Raw genomic sequence first — 14928 nt, 5'->3', positions numbered from 1 at the left:
ATAATGTATCTGTACAGTATAATATTTTACTAGAAACTAAATTATCATTTTATGCAAGTAAGTAAGAATTCATGCTACAACAATGATGAGAAAAAAAGGTGCAAAATTGTGGCTTTCGGACGATGAATAATAGTCTTTTTTCTAAGAAATAGATAGAAATAAATGAATTAGTAAATGATTTGAAGGCTTTTACGATTGGAAAAACTTTTTTCGCCATGTTTTGATGTCGCTTTGTAATCAATGGGAAAATGTCTTGGTCATGTACGAAAACGCTATGTAAGAGGGTTGACTAAAAAAAATTATAAATAGCAGGCTTTCTGGTGGTTTTAATTTAACTTTTACCAGTTGTTTTGAAAGGGAAAAAAGAAATCTTTGCTTTTTTTTTTCCTCGTTGTCTCACACTTTCGTGGTTTTATCTACCGTGGATTGGATGAAATATTTGTTTTGGCTATTGCCTGTAATCATTTTCTTATTGATTCGAGGCTATTTTTCGCTTGAATCGTTTTACAACACTAAAAAACCCAGCACTTTTGCTTCAACTTCATCTTCTTTACGCCCAATGCAGCTCGTCGTAAGAAAATCGGGAGAGCGTGGTTTCGCCCACTATAAGAACTTCCTCAGATCATTCCATACTTTTAGTTTTGCGAATTACTTTGACCTACAATATATGGGATTCGGTCCATTGCGAGTCATCAACGAAGACCGCGTGGAACCTACTAGTGGATTCCCTCCTCACCATCATCAAGGATACGAGATTTGGTCTTATGTTGTCAATGGTAAATTGACTCACCAAGATACGATGGGTAATACGGAAACTCTCTCAAGAGGTGATATTCAATATACCTCCGCTGGTACTGGTATCGCCCATTCCGAATATAACAATGAACCAAAAGGAAGCTGTGATACTCACTTCCTTCAAATCTGGGCTAAACCCGATGACAGACGTCGTCCTCCCACTTACTATACCCGTCATCAATCGGAAGAAGCCAAGCACAACCGTCTCCAACCCGTCATCGCCCCTAACTACACATTTTCTGATCCTTCCAACATTAAGTCCAATGGTGCTCAAGTTGGTTCCAGTGCCACCACCGACGATTCTGCCATTCCTTTCCCAGGAGACTTGGGTATGTGGGCTTCCATTCTTTCTCCTGGATCCCAAGTATCCCATGTGTTTGGACCTTGGAATAACACCGCTTCTCCAGTTAGAAAGGGCTATTTGCACCTTATTCAAACATCCGGTTTCGCTGGTCCCCGCGATACTTCTGTTGGCAAGGCTCAATTGAAGATTGGTGAGCATGTACTAAGCGAAGGTGATGGTCTTTTTGTTATGGACACTGAAAAGGGTTCTTCTTTGACTATTGAAAGCGTTGGTTCTGCTAATGCTGAATTTGTCTTCTTTGACATGACCGCCGATGATTAATTGTTGATTATGAGTTGATTTAACCATATTTATTAGATTAGGCCTCAGTAATAGCAACTATGCTCTAATTTCAAGAAAAAATACAATGATTATAGAATTCCAAATTTTTCCTGATCATAAGTTAATTATACTAAATTTATGCGTTTTTTCTATCTGTACGTGCTTTATACTTTTAATAGTAGAAGGCTTCTAAGTTTGTTTACTTTTGGAACACTCGGTTTAATTTTCAAAGATTTCATTTGGTATGTTCATCTATTCTTAAAGTTGGGCTTAGGAGAAACGGAATGATGATAAATCAAATCAAATCTCACAATTTCTAGCAAAAGGATAGAACTTTTAGGCTTTCTATCTCTTTGACTTATGTAGTCCTTCAAAAGCTAAATCGGGTCGCGTCGTCTTTTGAAAACCTCAGTAGTAATAGTAGTAAACATAAGTAATGGTTCCTCTGCAATCCACAGATTTCATATATTTAAACATGAATGGAAATGAAAATTAATTAATAAACTTAACTGAACTCCGAATACTTGTTGTGCCATGCAGTGGAATGTCTTGTAAACGGCTGTAAAGAGAATTGAATCTCGCCATCTACGAGTATAGTAACAGAAAGCTTCGTCAAAGATAAATTTAACTCTACTTTATTTTTTTGAAAAACAGAAATCAAGGAAAGGACAAACAGTGTATAAAACCTCGCACTTTTCCCCTTTATTTACATAAACTTGTGTTTATGATTATATTATAGTATTATGATCTTGACATACCACAGTTTATGATAGAATTTTATTAGGATTTTGAATACTACCGTAAACAGTGTAACACTACTCTTTGCAATTCTCTAAATAAGGCTCCAGATTTGACCGTAAAACCTTAGCAATAGAAAAGAGAGTGAAACATAAGTTTACTTTAACCAACGCGCTCTTTTTAGTTGTTTTTTAAATAGTAAATATGGCACTTGAAGCCTTATACAGTTTGTATGTAAATCATGTTATTTACTAAAGAATGATTTTCTAACACGTAGTTCAGAATCGACAAGAAAAAGGATGAATTCATCGCTCGACTTGCAAAAGCAGTAGCCATCCCTTCTGTGTCTGCCGACGTTAACCTTCGTCCTAAGGTTTACGAAATGGCCGATTTTGTTGTTGACGAATTCACCAAGCTTGGTGCCAAAATGGAAAAGCGCGACATCGGTTCCCATGAGATGGACGGTCAACAAGTTCCCTTGCCTCCTATTGTCCTTGGCCAATATGGAAACGACCCTTCCAAGAAGACTGTTTTAATCTATAATCACTTCGACGTTCAACCGGCTTCATTGTCCGACGGCTGGTCTACAGATCCTTTCAAGCTTGAAGTGGATAGCAAGGACCGTATGATCGCTCGTGGTGTTACTGATGACAAGGGTCCCCTCATCGGCTGGATCTCTGCTGTCCAAGCATACCAAGAATGTGGTATGGAATTTCCTGTCAATTTGTTGATGTGCTTTGAGGGTATGGAAGAATACGGTAGTGAAGGCCTTGATGATCTTATTCGTGCCGAAGCTCAAAAGTACTTTGCCAAGGCAGATTGTGTATGTATCAGTGATACTTATTGGTTGGGTACTAAGAAGCCCGTGCTGACTTACGGATTACGTGGTGTAAGCTACTTTAGCATAACCGTAGAGGGACCTGGTGCCGACCTACATTCCGGTGTCTTTGGTGGTACTGTTCATGAGCCTATGACCGATTTGATTGCTGTCATGGGTTCTTTGGTTAAACCTAACGGCGAAATTTTGATTCCTGGTATCATGGATCAAGTTGCCAAGCTCACTCCCGAAGAAGATAGTTTGTATGACACTATCGACTATGAAATGAGTGATTTGGAGAATGCTGCCGGTGCTGATATTTCCATCTATCCCGATACCAAGCGTACCTTACAACATCGCTGGCGTTATCCTACATTATCCCTTCACGGTATTGAAGGTGCCTTCAGTGGTAGTGGTGCAAAGACTGTCATTCCTGCGAAGGTCAATGGCAAGTTTTCGATCCGTACTGTACCAGACATGCAACCTGAAACCGTTCGTGAGCTTGTTCAAAAGCATGTTGAAAAGGTCTTCAGCTCTTTAGGCACTAAAAATAAGCTTACTTTCCATGCTCTTCACGCTGGTGCCTGGTGGAGTTCTTCCCCCAAGCACTGGCACTACGATGTTGGAAGCCGCGCCACTGAGCGTGTCTTTGGTGTCAAGCCTGACTTTGTACGTGAAGGTGGTTCTATTCCCGTTACTGTCACTTTTGAACATGCCCTAAACAGAAATGTCCTCTTATTACCCATGGGCCGTGGTGATGATGGTGCTCATAGTATCAACGAAAAATTAGACTTGGACAACTTCATGAAGGGTATCAAACTTTTCTGTACTTATGTTCATGAATTGTCCTTAGAAAAGCAATAAACATGCTAATATAGTTTCTTATCGATATAATTGCCGTGTTTTATTGTATTCCGGTACATAGAGAATTCCCATATCCCTTATGCGTTCGTTCCATGGGAACCTGGATTGTCCAATTTACATTGCTTTTAGTTACGGACTTCTACTTAACTTAATAGAATTGTTATACCATAAATTTCTTAATTTTATATTTTTTTATTTTGCTAGAAGTTGGATTGCAGACTTGTTATGGGTGTATCAAGTGCCTTTGTTCACTATAGTAGAGAAAGTCTTCAACGAAATTCAAACGTAACAAAACGAAGTAACTAACTGATGGCTTATTTTTCTTTCATCAGGCTTGAGAAGGTGTAAGGAAGCAAACATAATACTTTAGTTATGCCTAAAATTTATCTGTCAGTCGACAGTAACGCAGATTAAATGCTCAGTTTCCCATGCTAAAAATTAATTAACATTAAATTATAACTACATTCAGCACTAAAGGGCTTCATAAGCGGTCGACGTTGAATCGACGACACCCAGGTATATTTCATCTTGCCTTGTGAACACTCACATCTCTAACCAGAAAAAAAAAAGTTAAGAGCAAAATTACTTCAAAGTAAGAACTTATTTAGCATAAACTTAGATAAGTAAACGCCTTCTCGTATTATTCTTTGACTTGCGGTCTCGTCTCAGGATAATATTATTTGCCAAGTGATTAACAGGAATCATGATTGAACGTAATGAAATTGGTAAAATTGAAGATATTAGTAATAAATACTTCTTTTTCAATGAGTTGATAGACTGGGTATAAGAAAAAAATTAAGCGAATATTGATCCAGATGAGCGAGGGAATGGAATGGTTTCACGAACATTTGTAACATCTCCTTCCAAAAATGCTAGCAATCGTTCTATACCAAGTCCGAAACCACCATGAGGAGTATTGGCTTGTTGCAGGGTTTCAGAATACCATTCTAACCCCTTAGGTACTTCTTCCGGTGCAATAATATCTTTCCGCAAGGATCCACCAACTAATTCTCCAACCTGTGGAACTAATAAATCCATTGCTGCTACAGTATCTTTTGAGCTGGGCTTCATGTAAAAGGGTTTAATAGCAGTAGGATAATCAGTCACAAAAACAGGTCCTCTGAAATAGACGTCTGTCAGATATCGTTCATGTTCGCTGCTAAGATCACTGCCCCATGCCGGAGGATCAAGCGCAGCCTTGCCAGAATTCTTTAAAATATCGATCGCTTCTGTATATGATATGCGATGCCATTCATTCATTAGGTGATTCCAGTGATCTCGATGATATCCTTTTTGTTTTAGATACTGAATTAAATGTTTTATAAGGCGCTCCACTACACCCGTCAGAGTATCCATTGTTTCTATAAAAGCAAGCTCGACTTCCAGCATCCAAAATTCTGCTAAATGCCTACTCGTATGGCTATTTTCCGCTCGAAAGGCCGGTGTGATTGTATAAACCCGAGCCATTCCGAGTGCCAATGCCTCCAGATGGAGCTGGGTAGAGACCGTCAGAAATGTCGGCTTTCCAAAAAACGATGAATTTTGATCATCAACGTTTGAGATTTCAGAACTGTCAGTTGAATTACCTTTTTTAGGATAGGGAGCAACCAGAAACACTTCACCTGCTCCCTCGCAATCTGAAGATGTTAAAAGAGGGGGATTAGTTTCAATAAAATCGTTTTTGGTTAAAAAAGAGCGTAGACCTTCCAAGGTATCTGACCTTAAACGAAACACGTCACTTTGTTTTGCAGTACGAACCCTCAAGTGAGGATGTTGCCTCAAAAATTCCGTTGTCAGGTTCTTTTTTTGAATAGGATAGTCCTGAGTTTAAAATGTTAGCATGCATCATATTAGCTGAATGGCTTATTTTATAGCATACATTGTTTACTGTTCCATAAAGATCGATTTTTTGGGCTAATAGTTCATACTGCTGCTTTCCCAGAGCCGCTTTTTGAGAAACCTCAAGCTTCCCTTGAATTTTAACACTAGCACCGTAAGACAATCTAAAAGAAGTGTTAGAGAACTGGAGTTTCACCGAGAGCAGGTGTTATAATGTATATCAACATGCTGATGACCATAAAAACTTACGATTGAGCTTGCTCTGGAGTTGTTACCACCTGAATGGGTTGCTGACATGTTCCATCGGAAACCATAGCAAAACACACATTTTTTGATTTTCGTAGTGACCGTACCCACCCATGCACGTCTACAATGGTACCAGGTGATGGTTTTTCCCACAGGGTTTTCAATGTTGTTGGAAGAAACCGCTTCATAGATGAGTGCTACAAGATGATTCCGCAATAAAAATATTGACTGTATTAAATAATATATAAAGGAAACATGCAAAAAAGGAAGACGAAAAGTCAATTTTCTTGGAAGCTTACATCAAAATAATGGGTTCTCGTACAAGTAACTCGTCTTATGCACGAAACCTTGAAGCATCTAAAAGTACCGAATTCACCGAGAGTTGACCGAACAATAAGAATAGAAAAGGAAGTTGGGAAGACAGGAGAGAAAGACAAGGCATGAAGATTATAAAAGAATAAGGATAACAAAGAAGATAAAAGGGATTTTAAATCAGCTAGAAAACCCTGAGAGTACTACTTTAAAATCAGAAATAGCAGATTGCGTAGCTTCTAGAAGGGGCAAATTATCATAACTTGGAATCATTTTCTTCAAGTTTATGAATTGAAAAAGCATTTGATCGCGCGACCAGCGTCCATTCGCTTCTCGAACAATAGCATCCCAATGAATTTGGTCTCCATATTTTACTAGAGAATTGTAGATTCTGTAAACTGAGTTAATACATGAAACATAATAATGTACTTTTAAGGTATGACTTTACCTTTCTAAAAGCCAAACATTATCTTGTAATTCAAACTTGGGGGCAGATTTTGTTAGTTGTTGAAATTTATATCGACATTGCAATCTTGTTCTTGTTCCCAAGAGTTGCGCTACCAACGTCCAATTAATATCGGAAGTCATATCCTCACGATTTCTTAATTCTGCTACAATTTGCAATAGTTGAGTCTCTTCATCCAAAGACCAGGCATTGCGCTTCAAGCGATCGCCAAACCGAACTGCATCACGCCAACGGTCCCTACAATCGTTTGGCATGCGTGCCATTTTCCGTCCAATTTTGGTCCAACATTTTCCGTGTTCTACAACATTTCTACAAAGTTTAGTCAACAAATTCGAAATAGATATGACAAGAATATAAAGTAGCTTACCTTCTTAATTCTTCATCTTCTTCCTTACTCCATACACAACGTTCCTCAAACGGATTATATGCTCGTCTGACATGGTGATAAATACTTTTCGCATCCCTATGTGAGAGTTTTTTATACAAATTAGAATAAAAGGAGCGAATTGGTTTAGGACATTTTCCAGCCCAGATTTGATTACAAAACTGGTATTCCGTCCAGCCTTGCTCCAAAATAAAATTCCGTATTTCTTGAGCAATAATGGCAGTTTCCTGGACACCAAAATCACCCTTTCCACTTGAGTTCCTCCGGCTATATTTTTCATAACCTGGAATATTGTAAAAAGCTCGCAAGTGCCGTAAAATCGTCCTCCTTGTAAAGTTTGGCATCTCATCTACTAAGATTTTGACTAGTGATGAAAGTGGTCCATGAAGGCGTTTATCCTGTAAGAGTTCTCCTACCTGTTGGTGTGTCATTTGAAATGCATCACAGAATTCTTGCATCCGCTGTTCAAGGTAATCCCAGTGCTCCGCGGTCCATCTGGCGTTGCCTCTAGAATTGGTGTCTTGTGGAGGACTTTTTTTAATGCTTGTGTTCATTAAAAGCGGCGCAGTTGAAACCACTGGGGCAGATCCTTCTATAATTCCAGCATTTGTGGCGGGTTTGGACAAATAATTCTTTGACCCTAAATCATCTGTTGACAAAGGTATATTTGCCGTCGTGATTGTACCCATCGGAACGGTCTGATTTGATGAGCTTAGACTCGGACTGCCAGTTTGTAAAGACATCAATGCCTCAAAACTTCGATCATCTCGTCGGCTTTCCTTTGCAGGGTTTAAAGAACCAAGTCCTTCTGATGATTCCGATAATTCTGAAGCAGACTGGTTTAAACCTTTATTTAATGAAAAAGTATCATCAAAGTCTCCTTTTCGTTTCCTGGTCCGTTCCAGTGACTTTACCCCCAGAAACTCGGGCATTTGAAGTTCCGGATCCAGCACTGAGCTATTCATATAGAAAACTCAGTTTTTATCAAAACAAATTTGAGTATTAAGGAATTAATTAATATATAAACGCTGAAATCTAATAAAACAGAGCTTTATTTACCAAATCAACATATGGCCAAAAAGGAAGGGTCAGACACAACATGCAGTCTTTGGTGGTGAACTAAAGGAAACAAATAAGGACTCGGTGTGCCACACTATGTGGTAAACAAACATTAGTGCCTGTTTATGCAATTGACAAAAAATGATGTCTCTTCAATCACCAGCTGGTATAAATAAACTAGTCTAGGTTAATTGATTTTTCCTTTCTTTGTACATATAATGTACATAAGAATGGTCATATTCTAGATACAATATGACCGTAGGAGTGAGATTTTTTTTTTTGTGTCTCCAATTGCTAGTAAATACCTTACTGTTAATACTGTTAATAGTTATTATAGTGATAATTCATTTCTAGAAAAGTGTACAAGAAGGGGGCTAAATTCTCAAAAAACCTCATGTATGTGTTAATAAAATCTTTGTTTGTTTTGAGACTTGAAAAGTAGTTGTTAGCAAACAATTAAGTAACTTGTGCTTTTATTTTTTGTTTTCCCCAAACTAAGTGTTGAGCATAACATCACTTGCTATATGTAAATAAACACTCTCATGCTAACGCTACAACACCCAACTTGAAAAAGTTGTACAAAGAAGACCCAACAGAAAAGTTAATTACATAATTCCTTCTCTGGAGAGTCTCTTTGCACGACTTTTCCTGGTTGCCGGTATCTGGCCGCCAAACTAAGACATTAGCTCTTGGTAGTCAGATTTTGTGCCCAGATATTTTTTTTGGTGTTTTTTTTTTCGATATGGTGTTTTCCACAACTGGGCCTTTTTCATTTTCTCCTGACTCTTCTTCTAGAAATAGTACTGATGAAGTCGCAATTTTGAGTCCTTACTACACTAGTTTGGATGACGACTGGATTACAAAATCAATTTCGTCCAGTACTAGCGAGAGTGAACTTAGCGAGTTTACTGTAGGAAGATTTAATCCAATATTATCTGAGCGTTTAGATAACCGCAATTACTTTTCTAAAGTTTCATACGACCCCAGCACAAGCGATTATGTTCCTACGGTTTTGACAGACTACACATTTTCTTCGAAAGACTCAACAGATCCTTGTTTTCTTCGCTCTGTATACAGGACCGTCCCTAAAAGCCCCACTGAAATTCCCTCTAGCTTACCTTTTTCCTCTATCGCACATCCATTTTCTATTAATAATCCTGCTTGTGTGTATCGCTGGGAAAATGAAAGAGAATTATCGATTCCAAGTTGCGTAACTTGTGGTGCGTACTTCAGTTTCCATAGTAGAACAATCTTTAGCGGTTCACAATGGAGATGTGAGTTTTGTGATGCTTGCAACAGTATTACAGATGATTTCAGCTTGATACTTCAACAAATGTTAATGGAGCATGAAGATTCCACAACAGACAATTTGATGAAACCGTCATTTGATGTTCTGGTAAAGGAACCCTCAACTGGAAGTCCTTTTCTTAACATATTTCTAATTGACATTTCTCGTACTTCAGCAAACACTGGATTCAAACGAAGCATAGTCGACGCTATCACGTTTACACTAGCAAACGAAAAATATCGCGTCAAGTTTCCAAATGCTAAAGTCCTATTCATTGGTTATGACAATGCTTTACACTTTTATCGATTGTCGGTAAGTGCACCATGTGTATAATTAGGCCTTTACTAATTTAATTTAGAAACAACGAGTTAACGAAATTGTAATGATCGATCTCGAAGAGGATGAAATAATGTTCCCTTATGACACTTCCATTGATCCAAACGAAAATCGACCGGATGTAGTTCGTATTTTGAAACACATCGAGAACAGTTCAAATGATAAGGCTAATGGACGCAATGCCTTATTACACGCCGTGAAAATAACAGCTAAACTGCTTGAAAATAGGCAAGGAAAAATACATGTCCTTGGATTGGATAACACTATACGAAAACGTAAGTTATATACGTTTACAAGGTGCTAACTCACATTCTAGAATGTCCATCATTGCTAGAAAGACGAAGAAGACAACAATCGTTGCAGTTGTACACGCAGTCCTTAATCGAACACGGAATTTCCATAGATTTATTCATGCTGGAAAACGATTCAGAAATATATAACGACTTGGTTGAACAACTATGTTTAAAAACAGGTGGAAATTACCACTTCTATCTAACTAGTAGTTCAGCACAGTCGACTCTGAAAGAAGATGTACTGGGTTCTTTAAGTGGGTTCATAGGCACCCATGTAAAAATAAGAATTTCTGCTTCCAATGGCCTTCGTGTTAAGCAAATCAAAGCAGGAAAAGTTTCCGACTATCCTAAGAATAACATAGTTGATGTTTCGGCGATAAATTCAGAAACTTCTATTTATTTCGAACTGGAACAAACTGCCAGCTTATCAACACAAGCTGCATCTATTCAAGTTCTCACTTTCTACAGGACAACCGACGGCTCAGAAAGGGTAAGATGTCATCATGCACGTTTACCAACTGTATCATCCAAAAAGGATGTCTTTTCAAAAGCGGATTGTGAAACATTAGTTGCTAGCATGGCAAAATATGGTAAGTCAAGCAATTCCAAAACTTATAACTAATCGTTAGCTGCGTATATGTCAACCACCCGAAATCTTCAAAATTGGTTTTGTAGAAAAATTATAGATCTTCTTGTTGAATACCGTGCTCAGCAAGGTAAAGATCCCGGCATATGTGAAAGCCTGCCAGAAAACTTACAAAGCTATCCTTCGTATATGATGGCACTGATGAAATCTAGAATTTTTATTAATAATCCTTCAAAACCAGGTAGAAATACCTTTTTCAACTTCAAAATTAAAACAGGGCATGTCAAAGTTATTTGCATGATGATCTATCCACTTATCATTCCTCTTCATAATATGGGCTTCAAGTCGGGATTTGAAGATTCAAGTTGTCAATTGAACATTCCGGAACCTACCGCTGCTTCCAGTCGATGTCTGAAAAATAATGGAATTTATTTATCTTTTTTACAAGGAAAAATTTATTTGTGGACGTACGGTGGGGTTCCAAATACATCATTCAATAATTCCCTAGTTCCTGATCAAGGTAATGTTCCTTTGCACCCATCGAATCCTCATGAGTACAAGTCAAGATTTTCGATACAAATCGAAAATATTTGTAATTACTTAACCAAAATAACAGAGGTGGACTTCTCCCGTGTTCATTGTCTATCCCAACAAGATAGCGGTGAAACGCAAAATGAAATTTTAGAATGTTCATTTGGCCTAGTTGAAGACCAACTTTTTAACTCAATGGACCTCGAACAATTTCAAAATAATCTGAAAGTGCTCGCTCAAGAGAAGGTTTGTTTAACAGTCTAAAAAATTCGCTTCATGCTAACAAATATTTTAGAGTCAAAATAAAGGGACATTTTCTTCTATAAATGTTAAAGAAGTGAAGTCCTTCTTCCATAAAATTAGATTTCAAAAGCAAGACATATTCAAACAAATTGCTTGATTTATCAATGTATTTGTTTGTTTATTTTTATTTATTGACAATGGTTTTCATCTTTTGATAGTAAATATAACTCAATATTTTCTCTGCACATGTAAACAAAAATAGAGTACAAAGGTTAAGGAAAACAAACAAACCATGAAACTAAACTTAGAGGCGCTTCATGTTCTTTTTCTTCCACCATTGACCAACGCTGCGAGAATTATTTGAAGATGGGAGATAGATTCATCCCCATACGCAACGTCAGTAATGAGTTTGATATTAGTTTTGAATCGATTCGGAAGACAATAAGCGAAGGGACATCTCTACGTCGCAAGAGCTCAGGAAGTGGTATGTACACATTAAGATAAATTGAAAGTTTAGTTAATACTAATATGACTAGTTCAACGACAATTTATGGAGCTTCTAAGCATTGAACTTTTCGGCAATAAGCAAGTAGCCTCAAGGACTTTTCGATATGGTGGTCTCAAAGAAAAGCCAGAAAGAAATTTCTTTGATATTCCTACAAGAAATTCTTACTCTTTGTCCCCTATTTCACCTCAATCACAAGACCTCTTGCTTCGTCCCCCGAAACCGAAAAGGATATTTCCTAAGGCTCCATACAAAGTTTTAGATGCTCCTTATTTGGAAGATGACTTCTATCTTAATTTGCTTAATTGGGGAAAATCGAATATTCTAGCAGTCGGCTTAGCAAGTAGTGTATATTTGTGGTCAGCAAATAGCGGTAAAGTGGTAAAACTCCACGATTTTGGCGAAGCAAACAATGTGACTAGTGTTTTATGGACCGGAATAGGAACCAATATTGCTGTTGGAACAGATTCAGGCTTCATTCATATCTGGGATACAGAATGTACCAAGCCTATAAGAAGTTTACGTGGGCATTCAAAAAGAGTAGCAGCGTTGGCTTCCAACGGCCATACTTTAACAAGTGGAGGAAAGGATGAAATGCTGGCTCATCATGATCTACGCAAACCAGAATGTTATTTGAAGATCAAAGGCCACGACCAAGAAATTTGTGGTCTCCAATGGGAAAGCAATCTAGGTCAATTGGCGTCCGGCGGAAATGACAACAAACTCGTTGTATGGGATTATCGTAATACGCGACCATTGCATACATTTTTGGATCATAATGCTGCTGTCAAAGCAATAGGGTGGAGTCCACACCAGCGAGGAATCCTGGCGAGCGGAGGAGGAACAGTCGATAGATCCTTAATGATACATAATACATTAACAGGAAAGCTTCAAAATCGTCTCGACACGGGATCCCAAGTATGCAATTTGGCATGGTCCAAGACGTCCAATGAGATTGTTACTACTCATGGCTACGCCAAAAATCAAGTTTCACTATGGAAGTACCCATCACTTTCAAATGTTGTTAATCTTACAGGACACACGAATCGTGTGCTTCATTTGTCTATGAGTCCTGATGGTCAATCTATCGTTACAGGAGCAGGTGATGAGACATTGAGATTTTGGAAACTTTTCAACAAAAAACCAAAGCAAGAAAGTTCATTAATTCGTTAACTTATAGAATATCAATCATTTCAACCTCGTCGTCATTGTCCCCATCTTTGTTGGCATCACTTGCAGATGATGAAGGGCCAGTTGGAGAGGCAGATCCCTTCTGTGCATTTTGCTGTTGAGATAATTCGGACTGAGAAACTTGTTGATTCAAAAGTTCTCTCGTAGCAGCATCCATTGTTCCTTTATATTCAGGCTTTAAGCTATATTTCAATGCATATGGACCACGTTTATTCAAGATGGCTATACTATCCAGGACTTCTTTTAAATAAACCTTCATAGTTCGTTAGTTTCCATACAATTCACTTAACGTAAAAATAATAAAAATTTAGTTTCACAACACTTACCTCAGGTTGTTTAACATATTCACGAAGACCTTTCAAAGTCCAATATTCATAATCTTCAAAACACTTGAAAAGAATATCCAAAAGTTCGTTCCTAGGAATACGAGAGTTCTTCAACCCTTCGCCAGTTCTAGGCTTGACATTTCGCTAAAAAAAAGCGTTAGTAATGAATTTTCTCTGAGAGCCATAAGGCTATAAAAAAAAAAAAAAAAAAAAAAAAAAAAAAAAAAAAAAAAAAAAAAAAAAAAAAAAACTTGACCATACAATAAACGATGTGGTATTTCTATTCCGAGCTCCCAATGTTCCAGGAGCAAGCAGACTCGCACCTCTATCATCAATCATTTGGACTTTGCGCTTAGGAGCACTTGCAGCCAAAGCTCGCTTCTGCATAACGCGTCGATAATCATCATTAATGATTGGTGTAACGTTACATTCGTGAGCTACAGTGCCAACCAAAGCAGTACTTTTTGTATTGCTAGATGATGACTCGGCTTCTCGAAAGACATATGAATTTTTGACAAATTTGTTCATCACTTTTAAGTTGTAGTTTTTAGGAACATCGGCGTTTTCTGGCTTGTTGTGTAGAAGAAGTTGAATCTCATCATTTTTCACACGTACACAACCAAGATTTGCACGATCGTCATCGGGAATCGCGTCCCATTTCTCCATAAGAAATCTTGGAACTTTTACTAGCCAAACTCGAGAACCAATTTGGCCAAGATCTAAATCTCCTGTATCGTCTTCATAACGATCATCATCTTCATTACGGATTGTTGGTTTTTCTTCACTCATTCTCTCCTTTTTATACAAAACAATTAAAAAGGTAGACAGACAGTTTGAAGTTGGCAGTTTCTCACTTAAAATGACATTTTGTCATACAAATTAATGAACATCGTTTCCTTTGCTTAATCCGGTTAAGACAATGTAACGCAAGTTTTACTGTTACTAAAATCCTCCTTAATATGATATTTTACAAAAAAGATGCGTACCAGCTTTTATTTACTGAGTATCTAAATAGTCCTGTATCATATATATAAGTATGCCTGTGTGTTTGCGTTAAAAGTATAAAATAATCCATAAGAAGACCATACAGTGCATGTTGGTCGGTGCACTTTGCAAAATGACGATCGGATCCATATGGCAGTTTAAGTAACATTAGTAGACAAGGGAAGGATTCCTTTGAATAGAATAGAAGCTTCCTCTTGCGAACTATGGAAAAATTCAATTGGTATCATTTTAATTATTTTAAAAAGAAAAGGATTCTCACAAAGTTGGTATGGGCATCAATACTTTTTACATGAGTTTTTATTTGAAGGAAGAAGTAGCGTCACAATCCTCCGTTAAAGGAAATTGGGGTATTCATTTTCATTCTGTTTAAAATTTATATTTCCTTATTAAACAAGCAATATAGATCTTGGTGGTTCGAAGCTTGTGCCTGTTGTCGTCTTTCTTGTTTACTAAACAAATAAATAATATGAAACAAGAA

General features: G+C 37.6%; 7 protein-coding genes across 7 annotated transcripts; 4 read left to right on the top strand and 3 right to left on the bottom strand.

The window, feature by feature from the left end:
- The first annotated feature begins 47 nt into the window (after positions 1–47).
- Positions 48–1579, top strand: SOCG_02542 (yhhW). The gene has a single exon (XM_013161034.1). The coding sequence runs from the start codon at positions 431–433 to the stop codon at positions 1418–1420; it is 990 nt and encodes a 329-aa protein (XP_013016488.1). The 5' UTR covers positions 48–430; the 3' UTR covers positions 1421–1579.
- A 617-nt stretch (positions 1580–2196) lies between these two features.
- On the top strand, positions 2197–4045 carry SOCG_02541 (dipeptidase Dug1). Its single transcript, XM_013161033.1, has 2 exons — positions 2197–2388; positions 2441–4045. Exons 1-2 carry the CDS (start codon positions 2363–2365, stop codon positions 3837–3839), a joined length of 1425 nt encoding a protein of 474 aa, XP_013016487.1. The 5' UTR covers positions 2197–2362; the 3' UTR covers positions 3840–4045.
- On the bottom strand, positions 3973–6212 carry SOCG_02540 (asparagine-tRNA ligase Slm5). The gene is made up of 3 exons (XM_013161032.1): positions 5928–6212; positions 5719–5842; positions 3973–5660 (listed from the first exon to the last, which is right to left on the bottom strand). Exons 1-3 carry the CDS (start codon positions 6110–6112, stop codon positions 4635–4637), a joined length of 1335 nt encoding a protein of 444 aa, XP_013016486.1. The 5' UTR covers positions 6113–6212; the 3' UTR covers positions 3973–4634.
- Positions 6146–8158, bottom strand: SOCG_02539 (RNA polymerase I transcription termination factor Reb1). Its single transcript, XM_013161031.1, has 3 exons — positions 7070–8158; positions 6685–7011; positions 6146–6627 (listed from the first exon to the last, which is right to left on the bottom strand). The coding sequence occupies exons 1-3, from the start codon at positions 8050–8052 to the stop codon at positions 6417–6419; spliced, it is 1521 nt and encodes a 506-aa protein (XP_013016485.1). The 5' UTR covers positions 8053–8158; the 3' UTR covers positions 6146–6416.
- Positions 8159–8457: 299 nt separating this feature from the next.
- On the bottom strand, positions 8458–14891 carry SOCG_02536 (transcription factor TFIIF complex beta subunit Tfg2). The gene is made up of 4 exons (XM_013161028.1): positions 13707–14891; positions 13446–13589; positions 10901–13372; positions 8458–10857 (listed from the first exon to the last, which is right to left on the bottom strand). Exons 1-3 carry the CDS (start codon positions 14232–14234, stop codon positions 13103–13105), a joined length of 942 nt encoding a protein of 313 aa, XP_013016482.1. The 5' UTR covers positions 14235–14891; the 3' UTR covers positions 8458–10857; positions 10901–13102.
- On the top strand, positions 8575–11673 carry SOCG_02538 (uncharacterized protein). The gene is made up of 5 exons (XM_013161030.1): positions 8575–9746; positions 9793–10045; positions 10087–10653; positions 10693–11426; positions 11476–11673. The coding sequence occupies exons 1-5, from the start codon at positions 8889–8891 to the stop codon at positions 11578–11580; spliced, it is 2517 nt and encodes an 838-aa protein (XP_013016484.1). The 5' UTR covers positions 8575–8888; the 3' UTR covers positions 11581–11673.
- Positions 11734–13437, top strand: SOCG_02537 (fizzy-like protein Mfr1). Its single transcript, XM_013161029.1, has 2 exons — positions 11734–11907; positions 11960–13437. Exons 1-2 carry the CDS (start codon positions 11790–11792, stop codon positions 13099–13101), a joined length of 1260 nt encoding a protein of 419 aa, XP_013016483.1. The 5' UTR covers positions 11734–11789; the 3' UTR covers positions 13102–13437.
- Positions 14892–14928: the final 37 nt, after the last annotated feature.

Source organism: Schizosaccharomyces octosporus (assembly GCF_000150505.1).
Source record: "Schizosaccharomyces octosporus yFS286 unplaced genomic scaffold supercont6.1, whole genome shotgun sequence".
NCBI lineage: Eukaryota > Fungi > Ascomycota > Schizosaccharomycetes > Schizosaccharomycetales > Schizosaccharomycetaceae > Schizosaccharomyces > Schizosaccharomyces octosporus.
The sequence above is the reverse complement of the archived record's forward strand: the minus strand, read 5'-3'. Positions and strand labels throughout refer to the sequence as shown.

Coding starts and splice junctions, on each gene's coding strand:
- SOCG_02538 (XM_013161030.1), top strand. CDS start 8,889: ATGGTGTTTTCCACAACTGGGCCTTTTTCATTTTCTCCTGACTCTTCT. Junction 10,654..10,692: donor TGCTAGCATGGCAAAATATG/GTAAGTCAAGCA, acceptor ACTAATCGTTAG/CTGCGTATATGTCAACCACC. Junction 11,427..11,475: donor AAGTGCTCGCTCAAGAGAAG/GTTTGTTTAACA, acceptor CAAATATTTTAG/AGTCAAAATAAAGGGACATT.
- SOCG_02537 (XM_013161029.1), top strand. CDS start 11,790: ATGGGAGATAGATTCATCCCCATACGCAACGTCAGTAATGAGTTTGAT. Junction 11,908..11,959: donor TCGCAAGAGCTCAGGAAGTG/GTATGTACACAT, acceptor TAATATGACTAG/TTCAACGACAATTTATGGAG.
- SOCG_02539 (XM_013161031.1), bottom strand. CDS start 8,052: ATGAATAGCTCAGTGCTGGATCCGGAACTTCAAATGCCCGAGTTTCTG. Junction 7,012..7,069: donor GAAGATGAAGAATTAAGAAG/GTAAGCTACTTT, acceptor TAAACTTTGTAG/AAATGTTGTAGAACACGGAA. Junction 6,628..6,684: donor AATGTTTGGCTTTTAGAAAG/GTAAAGTCATAC, acceptor CTCAGTTTACAG/AATCTACAATTCTCTAGTAA.
- SOCG_02540 (XM_013161032.1), bottom strand. CDS start 6,112: ATGAAGCGGTTTCTTCCAACAACATTGAAAACCCTGTGGGAAAAACCA. Junction 5,843..5,927: donor ACTCCAGAGCAAGCTCAATC/GTAAGTTTTTAT, acceptor CACTTCTTTTAG/ATTGTCTTACGGTGCTAGTG. Junction 5,661..5,718: donor TTTATGGAACAGTAAACAAT/GTATGCTATAAA, acceptor TTTTAAACTCAG/GACTATCCTATTCAAAAAAA.
- SOCG_02536 (XM_013161028.1), bottom strand. CDS start 14,234: ATGAGTGAAGAAAAACCAACAATCCGTAATGAAGATGATGATCGTTAT. Junction 13,590..13,706: donor GAAATACCACATCGTTTATT/GTATGGTCAAGT, acceptor GCTTTTTTTTAG/CGAAATGTCAAGCCTAGAAC. Junction 13,373..13,445: donor AATATGTTAAACAACCTGAG/GTAAGTGTTGTG, acceptor CGAACTATGAAG/GTTTATTTAAAAGAAGTCCT.
- SOCG_02541 (XM_013161033.1), top strand. CDS start 2,363: ATGGCACTTGAAGCCTTATACAGTTT. Junction 2,389..2,440: donor CTTGAAGCCTTATACAGTTT/GTATGTAAATCA, acceptor CACGTAGTTCAG/AATCGACAAGAAAAAGGATG.
- SOCG_02542 (XM_013161034.1), top strand. CDS start 431: ATGAAATATTTGTTTTGGCTATTGCCTGTAATCATTTTCTTATTGATT.